This window comes from Penicillium alfredii (assembly GCF_028826965.1).
Source record: "Penicillium alfredii strain IBT 34128 chromosome Unknown utg000005l_segment0_segment0, whole genome shotgun sequence".
Lineage (NCBI taxonomy): Eukaryota > Fungi > Ascomycota > Eurotiomycetes > Eurotiales > Aspergillaceae > Penicillium > Penicillium alfredii.
Window position 1 is genome coordinate 992,571 of NW_026622702.1, and position 25,973 is coordinate 1,018,543.

Here is a 25,973-nt window from a genome sequence, read left to right on the forward strand (position 1 = left end):
GTCCCACGACTTCACCGCAACCCATTTACTGCTCTGACAGAGGTAGCCCAGGTTATGGACATCATTCGTCGAGCTGCGGCCAAGGATCACTCCTTTGATGACGCAACTGTGATCGATGATGCATTGTCTGCGACCGTCATCTTACCGCAAGATCTATTGCCAGCCAATCCAAACCGCCTGCGACCCGTGGGAATCGCGGATCTCCTCGTGGTCAAACAGCACATCCACCGATACGAACTGGGCGAGATTGTAAACATTGAGAATATTCTAAAAGGCGAGGCCAGGAAGAAGACGAATAAGCATGCGCTTACGAATGAACGGACGGTGGTTGTAGATACAAGCTCCACTACAGAGACCACCACGGAGATGAGCACCAGCGAGCGGTTTTCGCTCAAGCGAGAGTCTGAAAATACCGTCAAAGAAGACATAAATGCGAAAGCCGGAACGAACGTCAGTGCCAAATACGGAACGGCCGAGTTTAGTGCCAACGCCAGTTTCGATTATGCCAACTCCAAGACGGATTCCCAAAAAGTGTCGTCAGAGTATGCTAAGGATGTCACATCTCGGGCATCGGCCAAGGTGACCGAGTCCATCCGCGTGCAGCAGACGACTCGAATCTTGGAGACGTTGGAGGAAGATGAGGACCATTCATTCGACAACACCGGTGGAACCCAGAATGTCAGCGGAATATACCAATGGGTAAACAAGGTGTATACTGCTCAAGTTTTCAATTATGGGAAGCGATTACTTTTTGACATCATGGTTCCGGAGCCGGCAGCGCTGCTTTTGGACGCAGCCCACATCTCGAGGAAAATTGCCGAGCCAGTGGCACCGGATGCATTCAGTATCCTGCCATCAGACCTTAACTACAAGGTCCCAAATAGCTACGGGAGGTTCCTTGCAAAGTATGACGTTGAAGGAGTCGCCCCACCGCCAGTCGACAACGTCAGTGTGGCAAAGACTTTTACCCTTGCAACTGATGACAAAGCCAACGACAAAGCCGGAGAGCTCGACATCCCGGATTGGTATGAAGCGGTCAGGGTGCACGTTGACGGAAAATACAACTATTCTGACAAGGGCGAGAACGGGTTGCTGGTCTTTGTCGCTGATGTCAAATATCAGTGGCACCTCCAACAACTTGACTATCCAATTCCACCTGTCGGAGGAAGCCCGTATGTGGACCTGAAAACCCCGTGTGGAAAACAAATTGGAGTCGCCATCGAAACCTGGGGCGTCTCTGATTATGCTGTCGTAGTAGAAATCGAATGCCAGCCCACTGCCGCTTCCATACAGCAATGGCAGCTCAACACACATGCCAAGATTCTGGCAGCGTACCAAACGAAAGTCAGAGACTATCAGGATGCCTTGGCAGCACAACGAATGTCCCAGGATGTCTCTGGGGGGCCCCTTGGGAGCACCAACCCGGACAGAAACCGCATCACCGAGCGGACCGAGCTGAAGCGCGGAGCCATCCAACTCCTCACTCAGGATGACCTGCTGAAGTTCAACTCAATTACCGAAGATTCTAGCGGTAATCCTCCCCCGAACAGCAACTCGCCGCCACAGCTCTTCCCACGACCCAACTACACGCCGGCCGTCCACGATGGCGAATTCGCGCGCTTCTTCGAGCAGGCATTCGAATGGGAGCAGATGCAGTATGTATTCTACCCGTACTACTGGTCCCGCAAGTCCCAGTGGTACGACAAGGCGACTCGAACAAACGACGACCAGCTCTTCGCCGAGTTCCTCAAAGCCGGCCAGGCACGAGTCGTCGTTCCTGTGCGCCCGTCCATGGAGCCGGGTGTCTGGTACTACCTGATGACAGGCAAGACCTGGATGGGCGGCGATCCGCCCATGGTCACAGACTCCGATTACCTCTCCATTGTTGAGGAGATCAAAGAATCCACTGGGGCACCTGGCACGGAGGTTCCATATGGTCCGTCTTGGGAAGTTGTTGTGCCGACGACGATTATCAAGCTTCGGGAGGGGGACTCGATTGACAATGTCAAATGGAACTTGCAGAAACCTTGGACATGGACTGCTGAGCCGGAAACCTCCCGCTAACCTAGGACGGTGACGGTTGTTGAAACTGGAACCCGCGGATCACTAGCATCATCATCTCATGACGCGCCGCCTCACCAAAATATCGTTCTTCTTCTCCAACTTTGCACGTTTCAAGCCGTCTTTCTCTTCTCTGTCTTCATTTGACTTGTTCCTAGCAAGTCGGTACCGCTCAACCTAATTTCTTCTTCCCCTTGCTCCGCGCCGAAATCTTCCCATTTTGCCCTGTCGGGACCTGCTGCGCCCAATGATCCCGTGTGCTAGGCATAGTGTCCCTCCTCTGACTGAAAGGGCCCCAGGCCAGGTATATGTCATGATTGAGAGTCGGAATTGGGATCTGCGCTGTCATCTGAAAAGTTGAAACGGTTGCAGCGACCTCTCGCGCTGGGATGGTTGTGACCTTTGAACTAGTCCCCTTCTCACTGGCAGGGAAAGTACGAGGCGAGTAGGAGAGAGTCCTGGCGACTTAGCTTTTCAATTTAAGATAACAATGATTTGAATATTTTTCATTTGAAATTGTGCTTAACAACTTCACCTGGAAATTTCCATTCCCGCTGGTTGACATTGTACCAAGCCTAAGACACGGCTTCAGCGCCGTGCTGATTGTGGGCCAATGCCGGATTCCCGAAACGCCCGAGCGTTGTTCGTACTTGCTATCACTGAATTAGAAAGAATAAATATATGAAGAGCAACTATTATTGTCAAGTTCTAACTCGTATAGCCAGTCGCTCCGATCGTCTGATTTCAGAAGAGACGCCTTCAGCAAGCAATAATTTGAGTTTTATAGCTCCCGTAGTATAGGAGCCACACGGCACGTTCTTTCTATCGGAAGTACTAGCTATTGTTGCCTAAGTAGTAGGGTCGCTGGTTATCGAAGAGGTTTTATGAACCTTACTAAGTTCCTTAGGCTGAGGAACTTTGTGTCTTTTTATATTTGCTCGTTATCTAAAAATCGTTAATATTATAGCCGTAAAGAGTCGTCGGCTAAGCTTACTTATATAGCTATTTGCAACGTTCGCACGCCTTATAGCCTCAAGATCAGAGCAATTCTGCAGCTTATTAAAAGAACTCTCGGTTATTTTCAGTGCTTTATTATTAAGGCGAGAAATATTCGCGGATGATTGCCTAAAGGAATAAAAGACCTTTAGATCCTCGTCGGCTAGAGATACGGTCGGCGTAGGGACAGACCTAATAAATCTACTCTCGTCTGCTAGGATAGAGAAGCTTTCACTAATTAAAGCCTCCTAGAATTCCGGAGCTATAACCTTAGTGTCGGCATCAGGAGCACGCCGGTCTATCTTATCATAACACCAATCCTCGTAGTATGGATCACGATAGGATTAGAAGCCGAGGCTAACGGAGCAAGACTATCTCCGATTAATATGGGATAGGCCTGTGTGCCTAACTCAAAGAAGATGATGGAGTCGCGTACGACAACTTCAGGCTATTCACAAGGCTAAGTGGGGATTGAAGCTTCGGAATATCAAGTTAGCGAAATCAATATAGAAGGTCTCTCACTAAAAGCTCCGCGTACTGTATCTGTAGAAGAGGCTATACTGACTAGAGCGAGTAGAAGAGACAAACAAATAGATATTGGATGGTATAGGGAAAACTGAGCACTGGGTTGACATACAAAGACTAGACTGGATGCCTGACTACTATTTCTGGCGTGCGAGATACATGGCAGTATACCTCTTATGTCAGACCGATCACGCCTTGCTCAGCGTGCAGCTAGCCTACACGCTAAGGTGGACTCGCTCGGAGAAGTTTTGAGCTCAGAGAGCAAAAGCTATGGCAGGATGGCATCCAGAGGAGACCTGCCTGCTAATCGATTCTCTGATTGATGCATTGTGTAGGGGCCTACCGCATAAATGACTTACCCGCTTATTTGATCCGATAGCCAGATTGAGAAGCGCTGTTACTATTCTGGGAACCGTATATCTGTATATTTCCGTGTCAAGTTTGTCACTACCTAGTCGATAGAGCTCTGCTTGCCAGTCGTTCCGTGGCTAGGATCGAGGACAAAATATGCAAGACGCACCAACATAGAGACAATAGCGCCCTCGTTATCTCTAGTCCGAAAGACGCCTATGCTACGGGAGATAATCTCTGTCTTCCCGTCTGTCTATCTATCGTCTCCGCCAATCGACCATTAAGTTAATAGGGCTCCGACAAGGCGTACTCGGTGATAGGGACTAAGAGCTCCGGAATTTGAACAACGGCAGGAAAAGAATCTGTATAGGTCACAGGAATAAATGTTTACTTGCGACGAGGTTACCTAGTAAGGCCTTTAGGTTCAGAGATCGTTCCTAAATTTCGACATAGCCGCAGTGAAGCCTTGCGATCATCGTAAAAGGATAGAATATTACTTATATTATCTCGTCAACTCTTGCGAACCTAGCAATCACTAGCTGATGCGTTTCGCAGCCGCGAGAGTTTGGCCGTGTATATATACTACCTAGTTCGATCCCGGTCTTCCTCGGTTCCGGGATATAGACCCTATTATCTAGGGCTATCAATCCTCGATCTACGCACCTAAGGCAGATATAAAGCCCTGCTACAGATGGGCGATTATTCAGAAAGATTATAGGTGAATTCGCCTGAATACGCTCAAGTTCGACGACGGACCGACCGATCGACAGGGCAGGGGCCGGAACTACAGGTCTGCGCGGCGGGGACCAAGGGCAAAAATACCTTATATTAATAGAAAGGGTGAAGCTGAGTGGAAAATAGGGCCATAGTAGAGGAAAGCAGGGCAGATTAGGCTAAAGGGCTCAAAGGCTACAAAGGGCTGGCCGGCTCGCGCTAGCGATATAGGGGGTAGCGGAGCTCGGTGGTCTAGATCAATAGCAAAAATACCTCACTCGCAAGGCGTACCCGAAGGAGAGAGAACGGAAGAGGAGAAAGGCGAAAAACAGTTCGAAGTTGAAGCGGCGATAAGGGGAACTTTATAGAAACACGCATAGCGATGGTAAGGTGCAGGTCGGCGCTAAACCCTAACGGGCACGCTAAACTCTTTTGCGTAATTCACCGTCACCGGATTTTACGGAGTAGTTTAACTACAATCAACTATTCATTATCCCTTTGTGCCTCCTTTTGGCTTCTGGACCTTTACCCTCCTAATTCCACATTTATCATGAATACAATGGATTCTGCTCTTCCAAAGGGGCGGGGTTGCCCAGTAAGAAATTAATTCTATTCATATGATGGAAGATACGGCTAGGCTCACATAGGATCAGAAACTTATACTCAACAACCAGCCCATCACTGTGATAGAAGCTGTGCAACTGGACCGAAACCGCACCGTATATCAAGTGAAAATTGAACCGTTCGATGATCTTCCGAGAACAATAATTGTCAAACAACAGAAAGAAGGGTGGTCAGATGAGTTCGCTCGGGAAGCGCAAGCCTATACGAGTTTGAAAGACCTCCACGGAGGGATGATTCCTCAATTTTTCGGGCAGGGAAACTTCGGTGGGGTCCCAGCACTAATTCTTTCAGAGGTAGTCGGCACCACTCTATATGATCTCGCCCGCAATAAGAGATTGTATGCCCACAAGACAACGTTAGAAACGTTGGAGAGCGAGCTTGAGAGAGTTTTCAAATTTTTATCTACCTACGGAGCTATCTACTGGGACCAGAAACTGGACAACTTCTTGTTATGTGACGATGAAAAGTCCAATAACAGCAAAGTGATGGTTGTTGATCTCGAGCAAGTCCAGTTTCCTGTCAAATTTCAATCGTGGCAACACAGCGTCAACCGAGAGGGGGCCCGTTATTTGATGAAAGACATTCGAGACATTCTACGCCCAGATCGTGAATCCTCCCCTGTTAGGTCTTGGAGAATCAGGAATGGCAATTGTGAAGATTCTGATGCCTTAGGACAACAGAGGCTGGTGCTTTTGCGCAGTCCACATACAAAGGGGGTATCGACGTCCCGAGTTATCTCTTCTCTTGAACAGAAGCAAGGAAACGGAGAATCATCATGGCAATAGGCTGAACAGTACCTCCGGACCGTGAATCGGGTGTATTTAGGCACTGACAATGACAAGCTGGGCAAATTTGGCGTCAAGGACTCTCAGCTTATTAGACAAAGTAGAGGAAAATTGTTGCTTGAAGCGCAATGCGAGCCCTCAACGCCGCCCAGTCCGGGAGGCATAGGTCCTTCACAACGAATCCACTGACGAAGAATCCGGGCAAAAATCGCTGCTTCGACGCCCCCGTTTACCTTCTCTTTTCCTCTCATCTGAGCTTTTCTCTTCCGAACTTGGCTGTTCTGGGGGAGTGCGAGGCCGACGACGCTTTCTAGCTCCCGAGCGTAGTTGATTGATAGAGCCCTGCAGTAGCGTTTGCCCTCTTTGTTCTTCTTCGGCGCGTGAAAGAAAGTTACAAAGCTGCCTCGATGTAATAGAGATTTCCTGATCGAGACAAGTGAACCCCCGTGAGAGTTCCTCGGTTGCGAAGTCCCTCAAAGGCAGTCGAAGCGCTGTTTCCTCAGCTGGAAGTCCAGAGTCTGTCCGAAATGGCTGCAAGAGTCAGGAAGTGAGTCTCAGAAGGATTGCCACTCATAAGATACGTACCAGCGCCTCGACCATAGCAGTCGCCTGAAGCTCCTCCGCGCCATCCAAGGTTGTGTATTCCGGTCGCCAAACAGTTATAGTCGCTTTCTTGGACCCTTTATAATCAATATCAAGGGCAACCACCGCATTCACGCTCCCATCTGTGTTCAGGATGTACTCATCGCTAAGTGCGAAACATGTCGACTTTTCTGTGAATAGCACACCTCGATAATGACACCGGGGTAGCGTGCTCGCCGGTGCTTGAATGATGTGTCTGGCTCCCGCCTGGAAAACATCTGCTTTCCATCTCCTGTCTCGTCGGGTATCATGATTCGGGAGGTGGCAAGATGATCAACCTCTTTCGCGAAATCAGCGCAGGGGTTCTCTTTCTGTGCATATTGCTTCAGTTGTCTTGAAATCTCCTCCACTATCTTTGCACAGAAAACATCGTGGAGAGGACTTGGCATTCGGATAGTCAGACAGGAACGACAAGGATCGTAGTCGTACCTAGAACACAGCTGAACAAATATGCTTTCAATATCCGAGCTTGGCAGGACTCACCTCACTTTGTCTTCAACGTAACCTCTGAGAAGATCGTCACCATCTATTGCACGCAAAGCCTCTGTATAATCGTCTAAAGCGAGCTGGTGCTGCCACCAAAATCGTGGCCTCTGGCCTGCCCGATGGAGCTTAAAAGAGTTTAGCACGCGTTGAGCACTCCTCGACAACAATTTCTCTTTCGTAAGCGGCAGCGTCAGGGGAAGCTCTTGGAAACTCCCTGGTGGAGTAATTTCAGTTGCCATGAGAGGAAGTGTGCCAACGATCTGGCCAGTTCTTGCGATATGGGTTGTTTATGTTGATGAGAAGGGGCTTGGATTTGGGAGTCACGTGGTGATAAGTTAAGCTGACAAGGGCCCACCCCCTAATATGAGGAACGCCTGGGTCTAGAGCCCAATCACTGAGGAAGAATATCGTTGCTGCGATCAATCGCAACCCGAGGGCATACGTCGCTGGTGCCTCGTGCTCTGCAGAAGTAAGCACTCGGATGATCGAATATGGCGAAGTGCAGATGCCAAAGCGTGATTAGTAGCAGATTGGATAACCCTGCCCAATGATTCCGCGCTACGCATCAGGAGTTCAGCAGAGGGCCAGTGCGGCGAGGGTGTGGCCGAGACGTTCTCCCGGAGGAACGCCGCAGACGGCGGCAGGTCGTGATTCGTTGGGACAAGTGCCCTTGCTCGCTGGTGTTGGAACGCAGCAGGATAGGCGGATACTCCGAGCAGGATACTATGAAGTTAACTATATCCGCTGAGATTAGTCATGCAACAGAGCCCACCCAACTTGCCAGCAAAGGGCCTTTTAGTAATTCAAACCTGAGATCCATCTCATTAGTGCACCCGTAAGATCCACTTCGCTACGTTCCAACCGATGAACCGCGACCGTGAAGGGCCTGCGGCTCCATATCTGCGGGAAGATCCACGTTCCCGAGCCTATTGGGTGCAGGACTCTCATGTTGACCAAAAGCCCTTTGGTCGTCAATCGACTGGGCTCTTCGCCCAAACCTCTAGTTTTCGGACAAGTACCTGCAGGCTCACAACATCGCTGAGCAATTGTGGGAGGCAGTTTCTTGGCATTGATAACCCCCAATCATGTCGCCCAGCCTGCTGGAGGGATTTTTGCGTGCGTGTGTCACTGGCGACAGTATGTTCTTGTGGGCTAACCCCGACCTTGTCCTTTCACTCCGTCCTTCTACGGTGGGGTACAATAAGCATGAATCCAGCTGGAGGTCACTAGGTGATAGCGCCAGTCCTCTTGTCTGGCAACTGACAAGATTGCGTCCTTTAACTGGTAGTGATAAACAATATACCGTAGTCACGTCTCCTCCGTCTCTTCGCGTGTGACTTAACTCCAGCTTCGTCGACGGAGGCGAACCGCAGAACACTTTCTTTCCACCGGCCTATCTGAAAGCCTTGGGGGCTTCCCCCGGCACCATGGCATTCCACAACGCCCTGGATAGCCCCGACTCCTATGCGATCGCCTGGATCGCTGCTCTTCCTATCGAGCGGGCCGCTGCCGAAGCGATGCTTGATGAGGAATATGCAGCTCCAACTGGCTTCACTAGACACCAAACCGACGCGAATATTTATACGTGGGGTCGCGTGGGAGAACACAACATTGTCATTGCGTCTCTAGCCCCCGAATCTACGGAACCACCTCGGCTGCGACCACGGCCTCGAGCCTGCTTGCCTCTCTGCGGTCTATCTGTGTTGGTCTTTTGGTGGGCATAGGCGGCGGCACCGCTCGACCGGACGAGGGCCACGACATCCGGCTAGGTGATATTGTGGTGAGCCAGCCCTGTGGGACTGCGGGCGGCGTCTGTCAGTACGACTTGATTAAGGTAAAGTGTAGTGACAAGCGTGAGCACAAAGGCTTTCTCGGACGGCCTCCGACGGTCCTCCTTAATGCGTTTGGTAGTATCTAGGCCGATCACGAGCGAAAAGACTCCAAGGTTCCCTGCTTCCTTCAAGAGATGCTGAAGAAGAATCCGAAGATAGGCAAGAGATCTAAGCAGAGTCCTGGCTATGCTCACCAGGGCTTCGACCACGACCGCCTCTTCAAAGCTTTATGCGACCACGTCCCCGGCCTAGACTGTCGGGGCTGTGACACGGCTGGTGAGGTTCAACGCGATCCTCGAGACACTACCGACCCCGATATCCACTACGGGACTATCGTATCCGGCAATACACTCGTCAAAGACGCCGCTGCTCGCGATCGGATTGTTGCTGACCTTGGCGAGGATTGTATCTGCTTTGAGCTGGAAGCGGTCGGCCTGATGAACCACTTTCCCTGTCTTGTAATCCGAGGGATCTGCGACTACGCTGATTCTCATAAGAACGATCGATGGCAACGCTACGCCTCTGCGACCGCCGCTGCGTATGCTAAGGAGCTTCTGGCGTACGTGCCGGTCGCGGAGGTCGAGGAGACCAAGAGGGCACTAAAAGTGCTTCAATTGGGTTAGTTCTTGCTTCTTTCATTAGCTAGATCAGGAAATACACGAGTCCGAATATTATTCGAACTTTGTATACGTTCTAACTGCGAGTAGTTTAATAACAGATTGATAGCGTGTAGTAGACGACAGTTGCAACGAAAGCTGCAACCGATTCTATTAGGTCTAACCTTCGTACCGAAATGATTAGGCGCTGGCTTTGTCCCCCAGATCCGTCTATAAACGCTAATCACGCGAGGATGCTCCGCCATAAGGGGATAGGCGCGTGGTTTCTGGAAAACCCCGTCTTCTAGTCGTGGCACTCGGGGTCGCGTTGATATTTATGGCTGTACGGGCTCGCGGGATGTAGAAAGACGGTTCTCAGTACGACTGTGCTTGACTATCTCGCGAAGCAAAACAACGGTCTTATCCTCAGCTTCTTCTTTGATTTTAGCGATATCACAAAGCAGACCTTAGATGGTATGCTGCGTTCGCTTATTTTCCAACTTTACTAAAACGGGGTTGGCTCTACAATTTATCTTGATGCTTTATTTCAAGCACACTAGTATAGCGGCGACTAACCTACGACAAAGGCACTCGCGGATATTATTTTTAAGATAGTCGTAGTCCAGAAGAAGGTCTCTATTGTTCTAGATATATTAGATGAATCGAAAATAAGGGATGATGTTCTCCTGTGGATCAAGGACGTTGTATCTAGGCTAGGGTTAGTTTATGTCCAGCTGCTTTATACTAGTCGACCTGAATCCGAGTTTCTGCGCTATATTCCCCCTTTAATAGGGAAGCAAAACTGCCTACTACTTGATAAGTAGGCTGTCAACTTAGATATCCGATCGTGGGTCACAGCATAACTTTCTCAACGACTTGATTTTACAGAGAAGCCCTTGTCCCAGGATCTTCTCGAGGATATCCGGAGAAAGGTTGGCGACGGGGCCGACGGGATGTGAGATATTACTGCTTCGATCGATATACTGACGGTTTGCTAACGCCCTGTTTAGGTTTAGGTGGGCGTTCTGTCAATTAGACAGCCTGGCTCGATGTCGTCACGAGGTAGCTATAGAGGAGGCTCTCGTATCTTTGCCGCTAAATATAAATGAGATATACCAGCGCATGATTGCAAGTATACCGACGGAGCTTAAGAACGACGCGATACGCCTTCTGTAATTCCTAGTACACTCCAAACGACCTCTTAAGCTAGCCGAGGCTAAAGAAGTAATAGCGACGCAAATCGAAAGCGAGTCGCGAGGATTTAAAATCAAGCGTCGACTGTTTTGCGAGACTGATGTTTTGGATTACTGTCCCGGCTTAGTGACAGTCGTTCACACCACCGGTAAAGAGCTACATCTTGCCCACTTTTCTGTCAAAGAATACCTTCTCGGAGAGTATCAGTTTGAGATGACGACCGCTAGCATTTCTATCGCGAGGACGTGCTTAACTTACTTGACGGACATCAACGATAGCCCCACAGAGATCCAGCAGGACTTTCCAATGGCAAGATATACGGCAGAAATCTGGACTGGCCATGCTGCGTTGGCTCAGACTTCCGAGGATATAGTTCGAGAGACAGTGAGGTTCCTAGAAAAGGAAGTGACATTCCAACGATGGGTTCGTTTATCTAAGGATGCTTGGATTTGGAACGATGATCCCGGTCCATCCCAAGGTTCCAGGCTCTACTATGCTTGCTTCTATGGGCTCATAGCGCCTGCACGAGATCTAATTGGCAAGGGAGCGGATGTCAACGCCCTCCTGGCCGCCTCAGAGGGAGGCCATCAAGAGATTGTCAAACTGCTCCAAAGCAGGGGCGCTATTACATCGTCTTCAAAGTAGTCTGGCTCTAGGGCTCCAAGCAACCCGGCGAAGAAACTTCCTTCTGATCAAACTCAATCATTCGTTTAATATGTAGCTCCGGGCCTCATCACTCTTATCACTTCGCAGATTCTCGGTGTGAGTAGTTAAATTCATGGCAATCTGCAAATACTGCGACGTCTGGCGGCGGTTCCAATATGAACCTATATATATACGGAAAAATACCATAGCCAGGATGGACCCGCGACTTCCTATTGCTCTCTGCCTATGCGATCAGCAAACGCGGTCGTGAAGACCGCGAGTCCACCTGCGAACTGGCCTACTGGTTGGATAAAAACGATCCGATCACACGTTATCCTTCTGTAAAGCCTAAGCGATCGTGAACACCCTTTTAGATTAGATACGGACATAGGTGGCCCCAAACAAGAGGCGACTAGCAGCCAGCAATAGTCTCCATACACGGAGCCGGACAAGCACCCAATAAGTAGAGGGTCTGCCAGCCCATAGTCGATTAAACACCAGCGAATTAATATCTACCAGATCTTCGTAGGGGACAACACGAGAACCCACAACCCAATAGGCCCAAGAGCTTGGTGCCTTTCCCAGGATACTCCGTACAGAGCCCCGAGCCCTGCACAGCAGTAATCCATCCGGGAGAATAAAAAAAGCTCGCCAGTTCAATTTAATTAGTGAAGTACCCCACGCGTTCGGCCACGGGAGAGCTCTTCAATTGTGGTTATTTCCACAGGAGGGAGTCATTCATTTCTGGACCTCTTCTTTGGTCAGAATCTTCACTGCGTCCTTAGAGAAGAGATAACCAAGACCAGACCAGATGGTTGTAATAGCCACGGTGAATCTATTTTCCGTGGTCAGCTTCGATCAGGACCATTTCAGGCCACCAAAAACGTACATAGTCAAGTTGGGACTGCGAGCGGGCAGGAGGTTGGAAGAGAGGGAAGTTTAGCCGACTGGCCACGTCAGCGCTTCAGGGGTATTCAGGGCGTTCAGGTGAAGAGGCCTGAAGGGGCTGAAGAGTAAAGCGGCAAGGGCACATGTCCCAACGAATGGCAAAAAACGGGTGAACACGGACATACAACAGCCAGGATTCGCTGGTGGTCACCCACCCAACTACTAACTGGCCGGCGTGTGGCTTAAGTACGGCTGAGCGGACGGGAAGCCCTGTTCTCCACACCCTGTGGTCGTATGTACTAGCAGCAACATTTGAGACAACCATAATGCCATATGGTCAAGCTTGAAATTGTATAACAAGGGAAAGGTGAGTGCGCAATAGACAGGGTGAGAATGGGGTGAGACCGGGTGAGAATCACCCTCCGTCATGCAGAAGTCACGCTCTGACCCCCTCAGCTGAAGTCAAGCGTATGTCATTGGTTGATCTACCACCGCCTGAAACGCTCGTCTCCTTGACACCTGCACATAGCCTCGATATGTGTATGAATGAAGGAATACGAGTCTGTCCTGCTTGGATGAATTGCTGACTGATCCGAACAGGAAGCCTTGGACAGTTAGCTACCTTCAGCAGATCCAGCACATAACCACAGCGAGCTATTTTCCAGCCCATGGCAGGTCCCCCGATCTTAACTATAATAAGATCCAAGATGAATCTTACAGGAGCTAAATGGTATAGAGCATATAGATACGTTTTACTTCGTTTTTTTGATCTCTTGTCATTGCACGCATCATGGGCTCGCCGGCTTCGCAATGTTTGGGCACTGCGGACTAAAATGTTTCCCAAGTCGTTCGCATGGTTAGCAGGCTTTAAATTTTGGCTCGGCTCCCTCAGGACCGGTGCGGAACGAGGAGATGAAAGACAATTGACCGTCTCGTTTTATGTTACTCACCAATGTGCCATCGTATGGAATTAAATAGCCATGAGAATGCGCATAAATTTTTCCTTCCGGTATACACTCGAAGAAGACCAATCAGAATCTGCTCTCCTAGCTTATCAAAGAAAGGTCGGCTTCCTCACTTGAATAGTCTCCGCAGTCTTAAGCAGGGGCTTGACTTGCTGTTAGTCCAGTCTTCATTGAATGATGATCATAATGACTCAGATCCAAAAGTCTACTTTTTTGATAAAATACAGCACAGGGGGTTATGTTGTGTCCACTGCGAAGATATATAGTGCGTCGCCTCACAACCCCGAATGCAACCGCTTGTATGCCTCATCAATTAAAGCCTCAGGGGATAATTAAGATGACATTTTGATGAACGCTACCGAGGAAGCCTTAGGCTAATATAGTAGTGGTTAATGTATATCCAATACAGTCAAGTTGAGCTTTCTCCTCATGATAACGTTGAATGAGGGATAACACCAGTTCATTGAAATCAGTGAAAACGTTGAGATTAAAACACCGCATTTTCAAAAATAGGTGAATATGCACCAGAATATGCCCAGCCGATAAGCCATGCTCATGCATGCTCATCTATGACCAGATTTCGAGAACTACTGTCTTGATCTATAAGGACAAATTTGGTGAAATGGAATAGCAATATATCCTTTAGAGCTTTATAGACACTCTTGTAGATACCAAGCTTATGGTTAACCCAGGCTTCCATTTCCGTCGTATCCATGAAAGGCCTGGCACAAAAATATGCAAAGCGACCCCAGTATGGGCCTCCACTAATGGGACCAGGCTATAAGAGTTCAACAGATTGCATTTCCTTGATCATTCCGGCAATTTACGCAGCATTTCCTCCCCAAATCTCTGGTCCGATTCTAATTGGCCTCTCTTGAGGAACGCAGTTAAGGTTTTGCCGGCAAAGCAGATTTTGAATTACCATCGTGGTGCGTGCGATGGGCAAGACGAAGATTCTCCTGCCAGCAAAAGAAATTTTGGTAGTTGGCTGAACAATGATATCAGTGATCTTCTGGGAATCAGGGCCCTAAGAATCATAGGTTTTCAGTCCCTTGAATTCTTACTGAACCTCCGGAATCATGCCTAATGTCTCTAATCCAAAATGCGATAGCATTCCTTGTTGCATGATCGTCACTTGTCAAGCTCCTTCTCGGTTCATTCTAAATGTGGACACTATTATTCAGAGTATTCCGCAACTGGTTCTTTCGGTATTTAGCGTTCGAATACTCTTTAGACCTCTCAAATTCCTTCGGAGCACTTTCGCTTTTGTGTTGTATTCTGCTAGAAGTTCGCCATAGATGATATTAGGGGTGTGTAAAGTCATGATCCAGTGTCTCCGTCCTTAGAGCCGTCCCACCATCGCTCAGTTCTGCTCAGATCAGCGTACATTGAATATCGCTGATGACCTTCAAGTTTCATACGGAACCCCTACGTGTCTAAAACGTGTCTAAATGTCGTGTCACGATAAAGAAGGGAAACTAAGAAATTTTATAAGTACAATCACGAAACACAGCGTGGCTTTGAATAGTTATTAACCCCAAGTAGTCAGATGTAAATCAAGTGGTATTGAGTCTATTCCATTTCTGGTAACTTTCCCTATTTTCATTGTCCTCTCATGGTCTAGATGGGTTTCTTTCTATGTATTTATTCTTGTTATTTGCTGTTACTTGTTTTAATCAAAGTTCTGGAACCTCAAGAGTTTCACGCCCGTCTATTGTAGTTACTTTAGGAGTAACGTTTAAATCGAGACCCTGTAGGTACTACTTACTACTTGTGTTTCCCGATTGTAAAATGATTTGGTCAATCTATGGGTTATAAAATTGTTTTGGCTGCTGATATTCCAACAATTCTATGCACTAAATAGGAAACACTTAGGACGCAAGTTCTATTTCCACAATAATAGTTTAAAGCCCGAAGCCACTTCTGTATACGAAACTTCACAGATGGTCGCGGTCATAATTTGTCCCTCTGGAATATGCTGGACTACATCATCATCGGCCATGACTTTCAAGCCTTTCTTATTTTCCTATAGGACACGAGCGATACGCCTTGTATCGACCTGCATTCTTTCACCAATCTTTCCTTGAGATCGGAATATGTTCGCTCCGCTAAATAAATTGTATGATGGTAGCTCAGAAGCAGCTTTACACTTTGGCTGATCTGGACATAAAAGCATGCGATTATAACAAGGTACTGTAAGTCAGAGGCGAAGAAAAGTCTACTGTGATAGTAGTACGAACCAGCTTTAAATGACAACACCAGAGGTGTGGAGCTTTGCAAAGCTGCAACGGGAACATTGGGTATTTTCAGGGCTTTGAAGACGATCAGATTGCATGTGTGGGTGTGTCGGAGCTCGAATTGAAGCCACGGATGTGCCTTCCGTATGCTAATTGCCCCTGGATTCAGATTCCATCATTGAGTTTGTTCCGCATGGTAAGTTGACAGGATACAAATCCGGATCGTCTCGCTCGGTGCCAAGAAATACAAGAATACTCTCTTGCCGAGCCGATGATGACAATCTATGTGCTAGGGCCAATTCGGCGCGAAGGTCTTCAGCCGTCTGGGATTTGCACGGTTTAATCGATGACTTGTGCTTCCGCGGCCGATAATTAAATTGCCCACAGTTCATCGAGTCGTAGTTGTGATTTGATCCGACAAAGTCCGAGCCTAGCTCTCTGTTGGCGATCTATTGATTGAGCTTTTCGATTTTTTTTTTCTTGACGTGTGCTGCGTCATTCGATAGGTTTCTCTCAGCACCGTGGTCCCGGAACAGCTTTATCACACAATAAATAGCGTATTTCTGAGTCGTGCTCTGTGGATCCTTTCACACCGTTTGGCTGTAGGATCTCTGTTTTCGCACACAGCCTGACTGGTACACCTTTTACCCCTTCCGAGCGACTGAAATCGGTTGACAAGAAATTGAATCTTAGCAGAATGACACATTCGTAGACTGTTCTCGTTGGATTAGCTGTCCAGGTGACACAAAAGCCATCAAAATAGTTATTCTCAAGGCGAATCTGCTGATATTCCTGACACGTAGTACTGTCTGGAAGAGGATCAACGGATTCGACGGCCAAATGCTGACTTTGGCGCTTATTAGCTTCATTATGGCCTCTGCCATCTTCCCACAGTTACCACGATGTAACTGGGTCTGATCGCTGATCTTGTTCTTCGAAAGAAACTCGCACAAACGTTCTGTATTCAACCAATGCGATATCCCTTATGGGTGGCTCAGAATCTGCCACCTTGAGGCTGTAGATTTGGCCCTTATTGATATATGTCACGGGGTGTTCATTGATATGCCGAAGCATTGCTGTTGGTGCCTGCAGGGTAACATTGTAACGAAACCTATGAACAAAATGAGGAAACGGAATATATAGTGTGCTGACTACTGGAATACTTTCCCCCGTTGTCATATGGCGAATCTCCACTCAAGTTTACCTCGGGGGTAGCTAAGTCAAATTTTGGAGTTGTTTGTTGGATGATATCACCTGTAGGAATGAAATGATCGAGGCTATCCACCGTGGTGTAATCTGAATCGTGTTGTGAGATGAAACCCCAACGTATAGTCCGGGGTTTTCCTGTCGAGTTGCTTCTCCATACAGCCAATTTTGAGTCTGAGCCAATGGGGTGAAGCAGCCAGAGCCAGCCCAAGAAATCGGGGGATCATGTTGGATTGATGCGTCAAGTAACGGTGCCATTGTTGTATTCAACTGGATCATGGGAGAGTGGAGGTCACCCGCTTTATTATGGAAGACCGCGCCCGCTCCTGGTAGGCTGCGATTGTAAGATATCTTTTGCTTTTTCGAGACAACCAAGGGAGAAAAAGCTCAGATTCCTTGGCGGATTGCCTCTTGTGCCTCTAGCAGTTGCAGGTAAACACCTGCTACACCCCATCGCTCATCGATCGCTACTAAGCCCTCACGTAGACTCTTAATCACCTCGGTCTTTTGTTGTGTGGGTCTTCCAGACCTCATATGTGCTCCACAGACTTGATACGCAAAGTAAAGCCCCCACGGAGATATGTTTTCCGGATCTCGGCCTAGAAAGCACTGGCGTTCGATCAGATTCGCGCTGATTCTGTCCGTGATCTGCTGTAAAATAGTGCTGGCCCGCTGGGAGAAACCATTATCAAATTCCTCGTTCGCGTTACTGGAGATCCAGGGCGAATACAGAGCAACAAGGGAACTAGAGCGATGACCAGATTAGTGACGACCCAGATGCGGTACTTGACGGTCTCACCTGTAGATGAATGTAATTTGATCATAGTCTGGGCAGTCGATATTCAAGGCCGCAGTGAGCATTGAATGCAGGGTACGGTCAAGTTGCTGCCAGACGCCATCTTGGCTAGCGGGGTCATGGGCGAGGCAGTGGATAACCTGGCCTAATAGTCGAGCAGCCTGGCACACCAGCGCAAATTTACTCATATGCCCCGTCATTGGATACGAAAGAGCGGCCAGCCTGTCCGGTCTTACAATCTGGAGCAGACTTTAGCATGCAAAACAAGGAACCCACAAGCTCGGCATTCGCGGCGGGGTAAATAAAGAACAGATGAACATACGCCTTCGTCCCACTCAGCATCATCAGCTGGTAACATATCATCAATTTTCAGATCTGCAGTCGCAAAAGGCCGTCCTGGGCAGCCAATACTAACGAAGCTGTTCAGCGTTAGCTTCCGAAACCACAGTCCAGGAATGTTGGCGGCTAACCGGTCTAAAATCACCAGGGCCCACCAGGCTCGCCGCCGCTCCTCGACTTCCACCAGGGTGAGCACTCTCCTTGTGGGTACTATCCCACTGACACTGATCCCCAAAGCATGAGCGTACCTCGCACACGCTCCGATTGACAGAAATGCAGCTGGATATATCCCATGCCCGAGCTCATACAAAGCCACCAACAGCTCCGCCTGCAGGACTAAGATGGATAAGCAGTCTTCGATGAGCAAAGAAAACTGTTTCGTTGCGTGATACAGGGCAGTGCGCGGGCTCTGCGAACCAGCGGGGGGAAGGTCATGAGAAGCTTCATTGCTAGAAAAAGCAGGACTACGTCAGATCGGGTGTGAAATGACGGCTTGAGGTACAAATCGTAGAACCGTCTTTTGGAAACAAATGGCATCCACTGGTGAATATGGGCGAAGAACCTCTCTGCAATGACGCGGATTTCATCCAAGTCGCCAAGCAGATGGAGTATATGCGGCGGGGCATGCGAGGAAGCAGGAACCGTTTCCATCGGCCCATGGTGCAGCAAACCAGGGTCGAGAAAGAGTATAGTTTGGAAATCGATCGACCGCACATTAGGGTGATCGTCATGTGGATGTGATGGAAGCCATGGTACCTCAGGGGGGTGGATGCGGTCGCTGAGCGATTGGTTGCCGCTGGTCTCCAGTATTCGCATGGTTGGTCACGTCTAATGTTTCCCTGAGAGTCAGTTGATACAGCGATATAGTTCCAGATCTGGCGGCTCTGCTTACTTAACGCAATAGGCACATCTGGGAAGTGTCTTATCGCATTTCCTCTTGCGTGACCTGCAAGATTGACAGGCCTGCGGGGCCAGTTCCATGCCAGACTCAGCGCTGGGAGTCTGCATGGCAGGGGGAGGGGCAGTGAGGAAGTTCAAATTTAGTCCCTACAGTCAGATCGATCGGCGTCCGATGAATATCACAAAATCCGACGCAGCAGGGAGCGACGCGGCCGCAAGCGGATGGGATGATCAGGAAGGAAAGGCGGAGAAGATGCGGCCGCAAAGGCGGCCGCATCCGCAGGCGGAGGCGGATGGGTATATCGGGGGCGGACTTTAAATGTGTTGGCCGCCGTTTATTCCCGTAGTACAGAAACCCCGACATGACAAATATTACAAATCGGTGCGATCATGTACCAAGATACTAACGATTTGCCATAATTCTTTGAGAACTCACGATCAAGAACAACACTGTGGCAGCCAGACTTTCACAGATAAGAAGGTAACTACAACTCGCCATGAAGGCTGATAGAATTCATCTCACGTCGCCACCAACAGCGCCGATCGTCACAATAGTTTTCTCGGACTCAACCCAAGTCTATCCACCTCAAGATCAAAACCCTCATCATGGCTTCACCAGGTCGTTACGCCGATGTGCATCAGGATCCCCAAGGTGCCGGTGATGCTCGCCCAACTGCTCTCCAGATAATCAAGGATGAGGGGGTTGAAGGCAAGCTGGCCGGCAAAGTCATTGTCATTACGGGTGCTTCATCAGGTATCGGTGTCGAGACTGCCCGCGCCTTGTCAGCGACCGGAGCCACCCTTTTCCTCGCAGCTCGCAACCTGGAGAAGGCCAACAGGAACCTGGCCGGAATTCTGGAGCCTGGAAGAGTCTCACTGGTTCCCCTGGATCTCGACTCAGTGAAAAGTATCCGCGCCGGAGCGGAACAGATCCTCTCTGCCTCAAAGGGACAGGTCAACCTCTTGATCAATAGTGCCGGGATTATGGGTATCCCGGAGCGTAAGCTCACGGAGGATGGAATCGAAGCCCACTTCTCGGGCAACTACCTGGGCTTTTACCTTCTGTTCCAGCTCTTGAAGCAGAGTCTGCTGGCTAGTGTGACTCCTGAATTCAGCTCCCGGGTTGTCATTGTGTCTTCATCGGCCCATAGGGCTGGAAGCCTCCCGGCAAGCGACGATTACAACTTCGAGAAGAGTGAATATAACCATGAGGCTGCTTACAACAACGCCAAGCTAGCAGCAGTGTATCTGGCCAACAGAATCGAGCACCTCTATGGAAGTCAGGGGCTCCATGCCACGAGTCTTCATCCGGGTGCCATCAACACTGATATCTCTCGCAACTTACCCAAGGAGGCTCTGGACGCGATCATGACCAACCCCTATGTCCTTAAGATTCTCAAGTCTCCCGCTCAGGGTGCTGCGACGACTGTCTGGGCGGCCGTGGGTAAGGAATGGGAGAATAAGGGTGGAAAGTATCTCGAAGATGTCAAGGAAGCGGACCGTGGCGAGGACGATGGTCAGACCTTTGGCGTTGGATGGGTCAAGCAAACCTACGACCCCGAGGAGGAGAGTCGTGTCTGGAAGGACTCCTTCAAGCTCGTCGGATTGCAAGAGCAGTGATATTTGGGTACTTCATGAACAAGTACAGTGGTAGAGATTGCAAATCGGAAACCTAGATAATACTAATGGTACGGTTCTTGAGATTATGAACTGTCCTCTGAAAGTTAGAGTAAAAGCGAAAAGTATAGTTCCATTCACATTAATTCTATCTCTCTCCCTCTCTACGTGTAATAAATGAATGTGCTCTGAAATGCCTGTGAGCTAGTTTCAAGTACTGTATTGTGCTCGGCGGCGGAGGCGGAGGTGTGTTGGAAGGACGTGCGCTTCTGCCTCCAGAGTGGCAGTGGCCACTGTCCTGAACGCCGACAAGATGCGGATCAGAGGGGCCCTCTGCACTGTATTGAGGTGGCGTAGGTGAGTTTTATCACGTAGAGGGTCATGCCAGACTGTTGACGCATAGTCCACTACTGGTCTGACGCACGCTTGGTAAATTTGCCGCATCTGTTCTGGTCGTAGGTGTCGTAGTCCAGTCAGAGCGATGGCCACCTTCGTGGCACGTTTGATGGCTTGCTGGACCTGCTCTTTCCACCGCAGCTCATGGTCGAAAATCACGCCCAGTACCTTCGCTGTGGGTGATGGTTCAACTGTTTTCCCGTCTATGACTACTGGCCCTTGTGGCTGCTCGCTTTTTCTCCTCCTTCCCCGCATGTTCCGTTCTGCTACCGCCTTTACTGCTTCTTCTATTAGTTTCGCTTGTTCCACTTCTTCTTTTCTCCAAGCTTTTGGTACACGGTATCTGTCCTGGTCAGTATTGAATCAATTTGGCTACAGCCCTTGACAGATTGTCGCCCCAGCGATGAACCGATCACATGGCCCTGTAGCTCCTGACATACGGATCATTATATCAAGACTAGGCACTCGTTCCCCGTGAGACCAGCACAAGACAGTGACTGGGACTTGAAGATTCAACAGTCTTGACTTGGACTAGAGTATGCCTCTCTACAAGAAAAAAAAATGTATATTCTCCGGAGTTACAGCTGTAGACGGGTCTCGCAAGTCTTGGTACCTGGGGCCTCCACAGATTTAGGAAAAGCGTTTTCTGGCCGGTATGGTTCCCAGACCGGAAGAGACACATATCCAGTACCTTAAGGCCTATCATGTAATAGAGCTCTAGAACTATGTCCAGGCGGGCTTTGGGTCTAGAGATGTGTGCCTGTGGTTGGGAAGCTGGGGTGGGAAGGCTTTGGCTTTAGGCCCCGTGATGTAGAGCAGTTAATTTAAGGCTACGTTCCTCAGGCTGCGGACGTGGATCCACTTTGGACGTACGTCCACAGCTCCAGGTCCACCACGGCTTTCAATCTGTCAACTGGCGGCTTATACGGCCAAGTAGCCATGAAAGGCTGCGATTGTAAGATATCTTTTGCTTTTTCAAGGCAACCAAGGGAGAAAAAGGACTCGGGGGTATTTAATCTGCAAGAAAAGGAGGAATCGCTCGCTTGCCCCAATATTTGTCCAGAATCCGCGTTGTCGATCTGCATAGGGCCAAAAAGCTCAGTATCCTTAGCATACCTAACAGGTAGCATTGGATCTCCTGCGTGAATAGGAGCACTCCCCTTTCCACCTTCACCGTTGCAGCTCAAAAGTAGGTCACCAAACTTCTCCTTAAACTGATCGATGAACCGATTGTCTGGCTTGCATATGATTTTACAATGAGGTTGTTGAGCTAATTAATGAATTCTTGCGGAGGGGTAGCCAACCGTCATCAACACTCTCGGTTCGGAGTGCCATTCAATCCATTCGGTCGAGACTTGCTATACATCTCATCGCTGTGGTACCGATTGCCGTCACTCGCACAGATAACTAGGTATGAACACTCTCTTGAATGCTATCTACAGCCGCGATTTCGGTGGTGCGAACAAGAAATCGTTCACCATCGTCCCAGCAGCTCTTGCCAGCCCAAAACTAAACACATAACCACCCCCTCCTGTACCGTATGCGTGAACGATCTTCTCCCCGTCGACGATTTCCTTGTCCACTCGTACGCCTCCTGTTCGTCCCGGTCGGATACCCACGTTATCGCGAATAATGTCGAAGTCTTCCGGCTGGGTGCCAGGGAAGACCTGCGGTAGGTTTTCATGAACGCGTCGTAGAATCTGCTACCATTAGCCGGGGCTTCTCCAGGAATTGGTGGCAATACGTACGTCCAATTTGATATCTTGGTCGACTTCCGGATACCTGCAGCGGCGGTCAGAGTAGAACTTAACCAGACAGCTGCACTCACGTCTGGTCCACTTGCTTGATACCCCCGAGGATAGCCGTCCCATCAAGCCGCGGTATAACATATGTGTAATCCTTTCCATGGCGCATGAAAATCTTATCATGTGGTGTCTTCACGAGCACCGTCTGACCGCGGATCTGTTGCACGGTCTGGTCCGCAACATCAGCGAGGAACTTTGACCCGAAGCCCGTAGCATTCACGAGAACCTCGTGGCCAAAGCCTTTCAGGTCTGAAAGTGACTTGAGATCTTTCCGGACGAAGTTCACGCCGGCAGCCTCAAGCTTCTTGCGAAGCCAAGGAAGGAAAACCGCCGGTGTGATGACGACGGATTTGTCTACCAATTAGCTTCCTAATAATATATGACAAGCATGGACTCACAGCTCGTTCCGACCGTCGTGCCTTCTGGCAGCTCTCTCGGCGACATGACACGGAACTGCTGTTTTTAGTAAGGCCCCACTGTATATTTTCGAGTGTCTTACCTCTGGCATCAAATCACGATACCAAATCTTCTCCAGTGGTGTATCGTCTTGAAGGTCATGCATCTCGATAATCTAGTCACATTAGGAAAGTCTCGGCAAGACCAAACGGAACCGACATACCCGGACGCTGGATTCTGGGTTGCTCTTCGCCAGACTCCATAAGTAGGAGAAAGAATCTGTCTGGAGTTTCTGCTCAAATGGAGTAGATCCATCCAGCCCGAGGAAGCAAGCGCCCGCCCAAGGACTCGCCCACTCCCGACTCTCACCATCTCCAGGAAGGTTCCGAGCAACGATTGTCACGTCGTTCGAACGTGACAGCATGCTTGCGATAGCCATGCCGGTGATACTATCCCCTGGTTAGCGCTAGCATATTTCGCGAACTGACAACATACCCGGCCCCGACGATAGTGATTTTCGGCATTTTCGAATTTCAATGTTCCGTTGAACGAGCACACATCAAGTTGGAATCATTGATGACAGACACATGCGGTGGGTTTTATACGGACTAATTGCCCGTGCCCCGATGTCGGCGACATCTGAGAGTGGGAGTATGTGACCCTCATGCCTCTCTACACTTCGCTGATACCGACTACGAGCCGATAAGAGGTGTCAGCAAATCACAGCCCGTACCAGGGACGGCGATCGGGCGCTAGGCCTAGACGCCGATCACCTCTCAGCAACAACGCCCTAGCGCCCGATTATAGATCAGGGATTCGGAGGGTCTCTCTAGCCTCTCCCCAATCCATCCTATGAGTGTCAACTCCAGCAACCTGCAGGACTCAGTTATTTCCGAAACTGACATTTGTGCGGGGAAGTCCGTATCAGAGACTCTATCACCGGACCGGTTGACTCCCTCCATGTCTGCTCGTGACTCGCTGCCCTTATCATTGACTTGGCGTCGATATAAATCCTGGGTCTTCCTCTGGTTCGAATGACCCTGCACCTGCGTTACTCTGAAGATATCTGTTACTGGTGACCTCTCTACGACGATACGATGGACAACAAGAGTGATTCCGACCGCGTTCGGGAAGAAAAGATGACCAACCTTTCGAGGCCCTCTTCGGTGCAAGCTGTACCAGCGGAAAATTCCAATTCGGAATGCCTCGAGTTCCTGGAACTCAATGAGCAATTCTCCGGGGAGAGGCTCCAGAAATTGATCCGCAAGGTTGAGTAAGTGAACCACGCATCAGCTCAATGGCATCGCTGACTTGCCAGTTGGCATGTTCTGCCCCAGTTAATCCTGATCTACCTCATGTCGTACATCGATCGCACAAACATTGGTACGGATAGATAAACCGACTATATGGACGATTTCTAACGTTCATCCCAGGAAATGCAAAACTTTTTGGTGTTGAATCTGACCTAAACCTCAGCGGGCAGCAGTGGAATACGTGTCTCTCCTTATTTTTTGTCACATACGCATTGGGCGGGGTGCCCTCGAATATCGCGCTGAAGCGATTTGGTCCGAAAATCTGGTTGCCGGTGTTGCTTTTGTCGGTGGCGCTTATTCTGGTCTTTACATCTCTGCAGGTTAAATTTGGTGGCTGGGCGGCATTCCGTGTCTTGCTCGGAGTGTTTGAAGCTGGCGTCTTCCCTGGTTGTTCGTTCGTTCTTACGTCGTGGTACTCGCCAAGGGAGGTTCACTCAAGAATGGCGATATTCTATTCTGGTGCGTCTGCTGCCGGGGCTTTCTCCGGTCTCTTGGCTTTCGGTATTGGTCAGTTAGACCACACCTGGGGCTATCGGGGATGGAGATTTATATACGGCATTGAAGGTTGGTCCTCTGTTTGTACAGACTCTCTCAGCCTGAGAAACGACTAACAAGTCCAGGGGTTTTTACTGTCCTCCTTGCCATCGGCGCCTTCTGGTTCGTCCACGACACGCCGGCCAAGGTGGGCAAATGGTTGACGCACGAGGAACGGCAATTCCTTCTTCTTCGCCACAAGTATTCAGCCGGAGGCGAGACCGGCGTTGCAGAAAAGTCAGAATTTTCCTGGAAACAGGCTGCAATGGCGTTCAAGTCAATCCACATCTACGCAGTCGCGCTCATCGAGTTCACACTGTGTGTCACAGTATACGGCTACTCATTTATTCTGCCGACCATTATTAACAACCTGGGCTACGATGCAGCTGAGGCGCAGGCCATGACTGTTCCCCCCTACGTCTTTGCCTGCTTGATAACCGCGTTCTCCGGTTGGGCGGCGGATAGGTACCAGCAGCGGATGCTTTCTGTTCTTCTTCCGAATCTGACGGCGCTCGCGGGTTTCATTATCATGATGGTTAGCGTGAATTGCCCGTCTGTTCCTGGTGTCACACTGTTCGGCGTGTTCCTTACTACCGGAGGCTTGTACCCGATCTCACCTGCGGTCACGGCGTGGATCTCGCTGAACTGTGCGGGTACGATGAAGCGAGCTGTTGGGATCGCTGCCATGATCAGTTTCTCGCAACTCGGAGGCGTAAGGAATCCCCTCTTCTAAAGCTTGACCAGTGCTAACAAACCTAGATTGTCGGATCGAATATCTACATCTCCAGCCAAGCACCTACATACCCTGTCGGATTTGGAATTAGCTTGGGGATGTTGGCCGTCTTCGGTTGCATTTGGCCCGTGATCTACTATTTCATTTTGAAGCAGATCAATGCTACGCGGGGTGCTATGGATGAGAATGAGATTCGGGCGAAGTATACCGAGGAGGAGTTATCGGAGATGGGTGATTTGAGCCCTCTGTTTAGATATGCGACTTGACCGCTGTAATATTCATTGTACATCTCTTTTTTGAGGCGCCTAGGATGTTGAATCAGATCTAGTCTAGGATTAATGCAAGCAAAGACTATTATCTCTCCCAAACTCATGACAATGTCAGCTGTAACCGCTTA

General features: G+C 49.4%; 10 protein-coding genes across 10 annotated transcripts; 3 read left to right on the forward strand and 7 right to left on the reverse strand.

Annotated features, from left to right (window-relative positions):
- Positions 1-855: 855 nt before the first annotated feature.
- On the reverse strand, positions 856-1,883 carry NUU61_003802 (uncharacterized protein; the record flags this gene model as incomplete). Its single annotated transcript, XM_056654384.1, has 3 exons — positions 856-1,494; positions 1,549-1,777; positions 1,876-1,883. The coding sequence occupies 3 exons, from the start codon at positions 1,881-1,883 to the stop codon at positions 856-858; spliced, it is 876 nt and encodes a 291-aa protein (XP_056512411.1).
- A 4,264-nt stretch (positions 1,884-6,147) lies between these two features.
- On the reverse strand, positions 6,148-7,423 carry NUU61_003803 (uncharacterized protein; the record flags this gene model as incomplete). Its single annotated transcript, XM_056654385.1, has 5 exons — positions 6,148-6,241; positions 6,499-6,587; positions 6,642-6,797; positions 6,845-7,127; positions 7,182-7,423. The coding sequence occupies 5 exons, from the start codon at positions 7,421-7,423 to the stop codon at positions 6,148-6,150; spliced, it is 864 nt and encodes a 287-aa protein (XP_056512412.1).
- A 180-nt stretch (positions 7,424-7,603) lies between these two features.
- NUU61_003804 (uncharacterized protein) lies at positions 7,604-8,132 on the reverse strand (the record flags this gene model as incomplete). Its single annotated transcript, XM_056654386.1, has 2 exons — positions 7,604-7,907; positions 8,047-8,132. The coding sequence occupies 2 exons, from the start codon at positions 8,130-8,132 to the stop codon at positions 7,604-7,606; spliced, it is 390 nt and encodes a 129-aa protein (XP_056512413.1).
- A 137-nt stretch (positions 8,133-8,269) lies between these two features.
- Positions 8,270-11,451, forward strand: NUU61_003805 (Pfs NACHT and Ankyrin domain protein; the record flags this gene model as incomplete). The annotated part of the gene is made up of 8 exons (XM_056654387.1): positions 8,270-8,379; positions 8,533-8,769; positions 8,814-9,018; positions 9,103-9,575; positions 9,977-10,086; positions 10,501-10,567; positions 10,623-10,744; positions 10,796-11,451. 8 exons carry the CDS (start codon positions 8,270-8,272, stop codon positions 11,449-11,451), a joined length of 1,980 nt encoding a protein of 659 aa, XP_056512414.1.
- A 3,860-nt stretch (positions 11,452-15,311) lies between these two features.
- On the reverse strand, positions 15,312-15,933 carry NUU61_003806 (uncharacterized protein; the record flags this gene model as incomplete). Its single annotated transcript, XM_056654388.1, has 2 exons — positions 15,312-15,690; positions 15,755-15,933. The coding sequence occupies 2 exons, from the start codon at positions 15,931-15,933 to the stop codon at positions 15,312-15,314; spliced, it is 558 nt and encodes a 185-aa protein (XP_056512415.1).
- Positions 15,934-17,134: 1,201 nt separating this feature from the next.
- On the reverse strand, positions 17,135-18,698 carry NUU61_003807 (fungal specific transcription factor domain-containing protein; the record flags this gene model as incomplete). The annotated part of the gene is made up of 5 exons (XM_056654389.1): positions 17,135-17,492; positions 17,547-17,782; positions 17,866-17,962; positions 18,014-18,331; positions 18,385-18,698. The coding sequence occupies 5 exons, from the start codon at positions 18,696-18,698 to the stop codon at positions 17,135-17,137; spliced, it is 1,323 nt and encodes a 440-aa protein (XP_056512416.1).
- A 690-nt stretch (positions 18,699-19,388) lies between these two features.
- Positions 19,389-20,402, forward strand: NUU61_003808 (putative short-chain dehydrogenase/reductase; the record flags this gene model as incomplete). Its single annotated transcript, XM_056654390.1, has 1 exon — positions 19,389-20,402. One exon carries the CDS (start codon positions 19,389-19,391, stop codon positions 20,400-20,402), a length of 1,014 nt encoding a protein of 337 aa, XP_056512417.1.
- A 207-nt stretch (positions 20,403-20,609) lies between these two features.
- NUU61_003809 (uncharacterized protein) lies at positions 20,610-21,050 on the reverse strand (the record flags this gene model as incomplete). The annotated part of the gene is made up of 1 exon (XM_056654391.1): positions 20,610-21,050. The coding sequence occupies one exon, from the start codon at positions 21,048-21,050 to the stop codon at positions 20,610-20,612; it is 441 nt and encodes a 146-aa protein (XP_056512418.1).
- Positions 21,051-22,231: 1,181 nt separating this feature from the next.
- On the reverse strand, positions 22,232-23,520 carry NUU61_003810 (FAD-dependent oxidoreductase; the record flags this gene model as incomplete). Its single annotated transcript, XM_056654392.1, has 7 exons — positions 22,232-22,495; positions 22,544-22,577; positions 22,624-22,954; positions 22,999-23,053; positions 23,100-23,171; positions 23,220-23,445; positions 23,492-23,520. The coding sequence occupies 7 exons, from the start codon at positions 23,518-23,520 to the stop codon at positions 22,232-22,234; spliced, it is 1,011 nt and encodes a 336-aa protein (XP_056512419.1).
- A 1,229-nt stretch (positions 23,521-24,749) lies between these two features.
- NUU61_003811 (uncharacterized protein) lies at positions 24,750-25,842 on the forward strand (the record flags this gene model as incomplete). The annotated part of the gene is made up of 3 exons (XM_056654393.1): positions 24,750-24,873; positions 24,930-25,555; positions 25,603-25,842. 3 exons carry the CDS (start codon positions 24,750-24,752, stop codon positions 25,840-25,842), a joined length of 990 nt encoding a protein of 329 aa, XP_056512420.1.
- Positions 25,843-25,973: the final 131 nt, after the last annotated feature.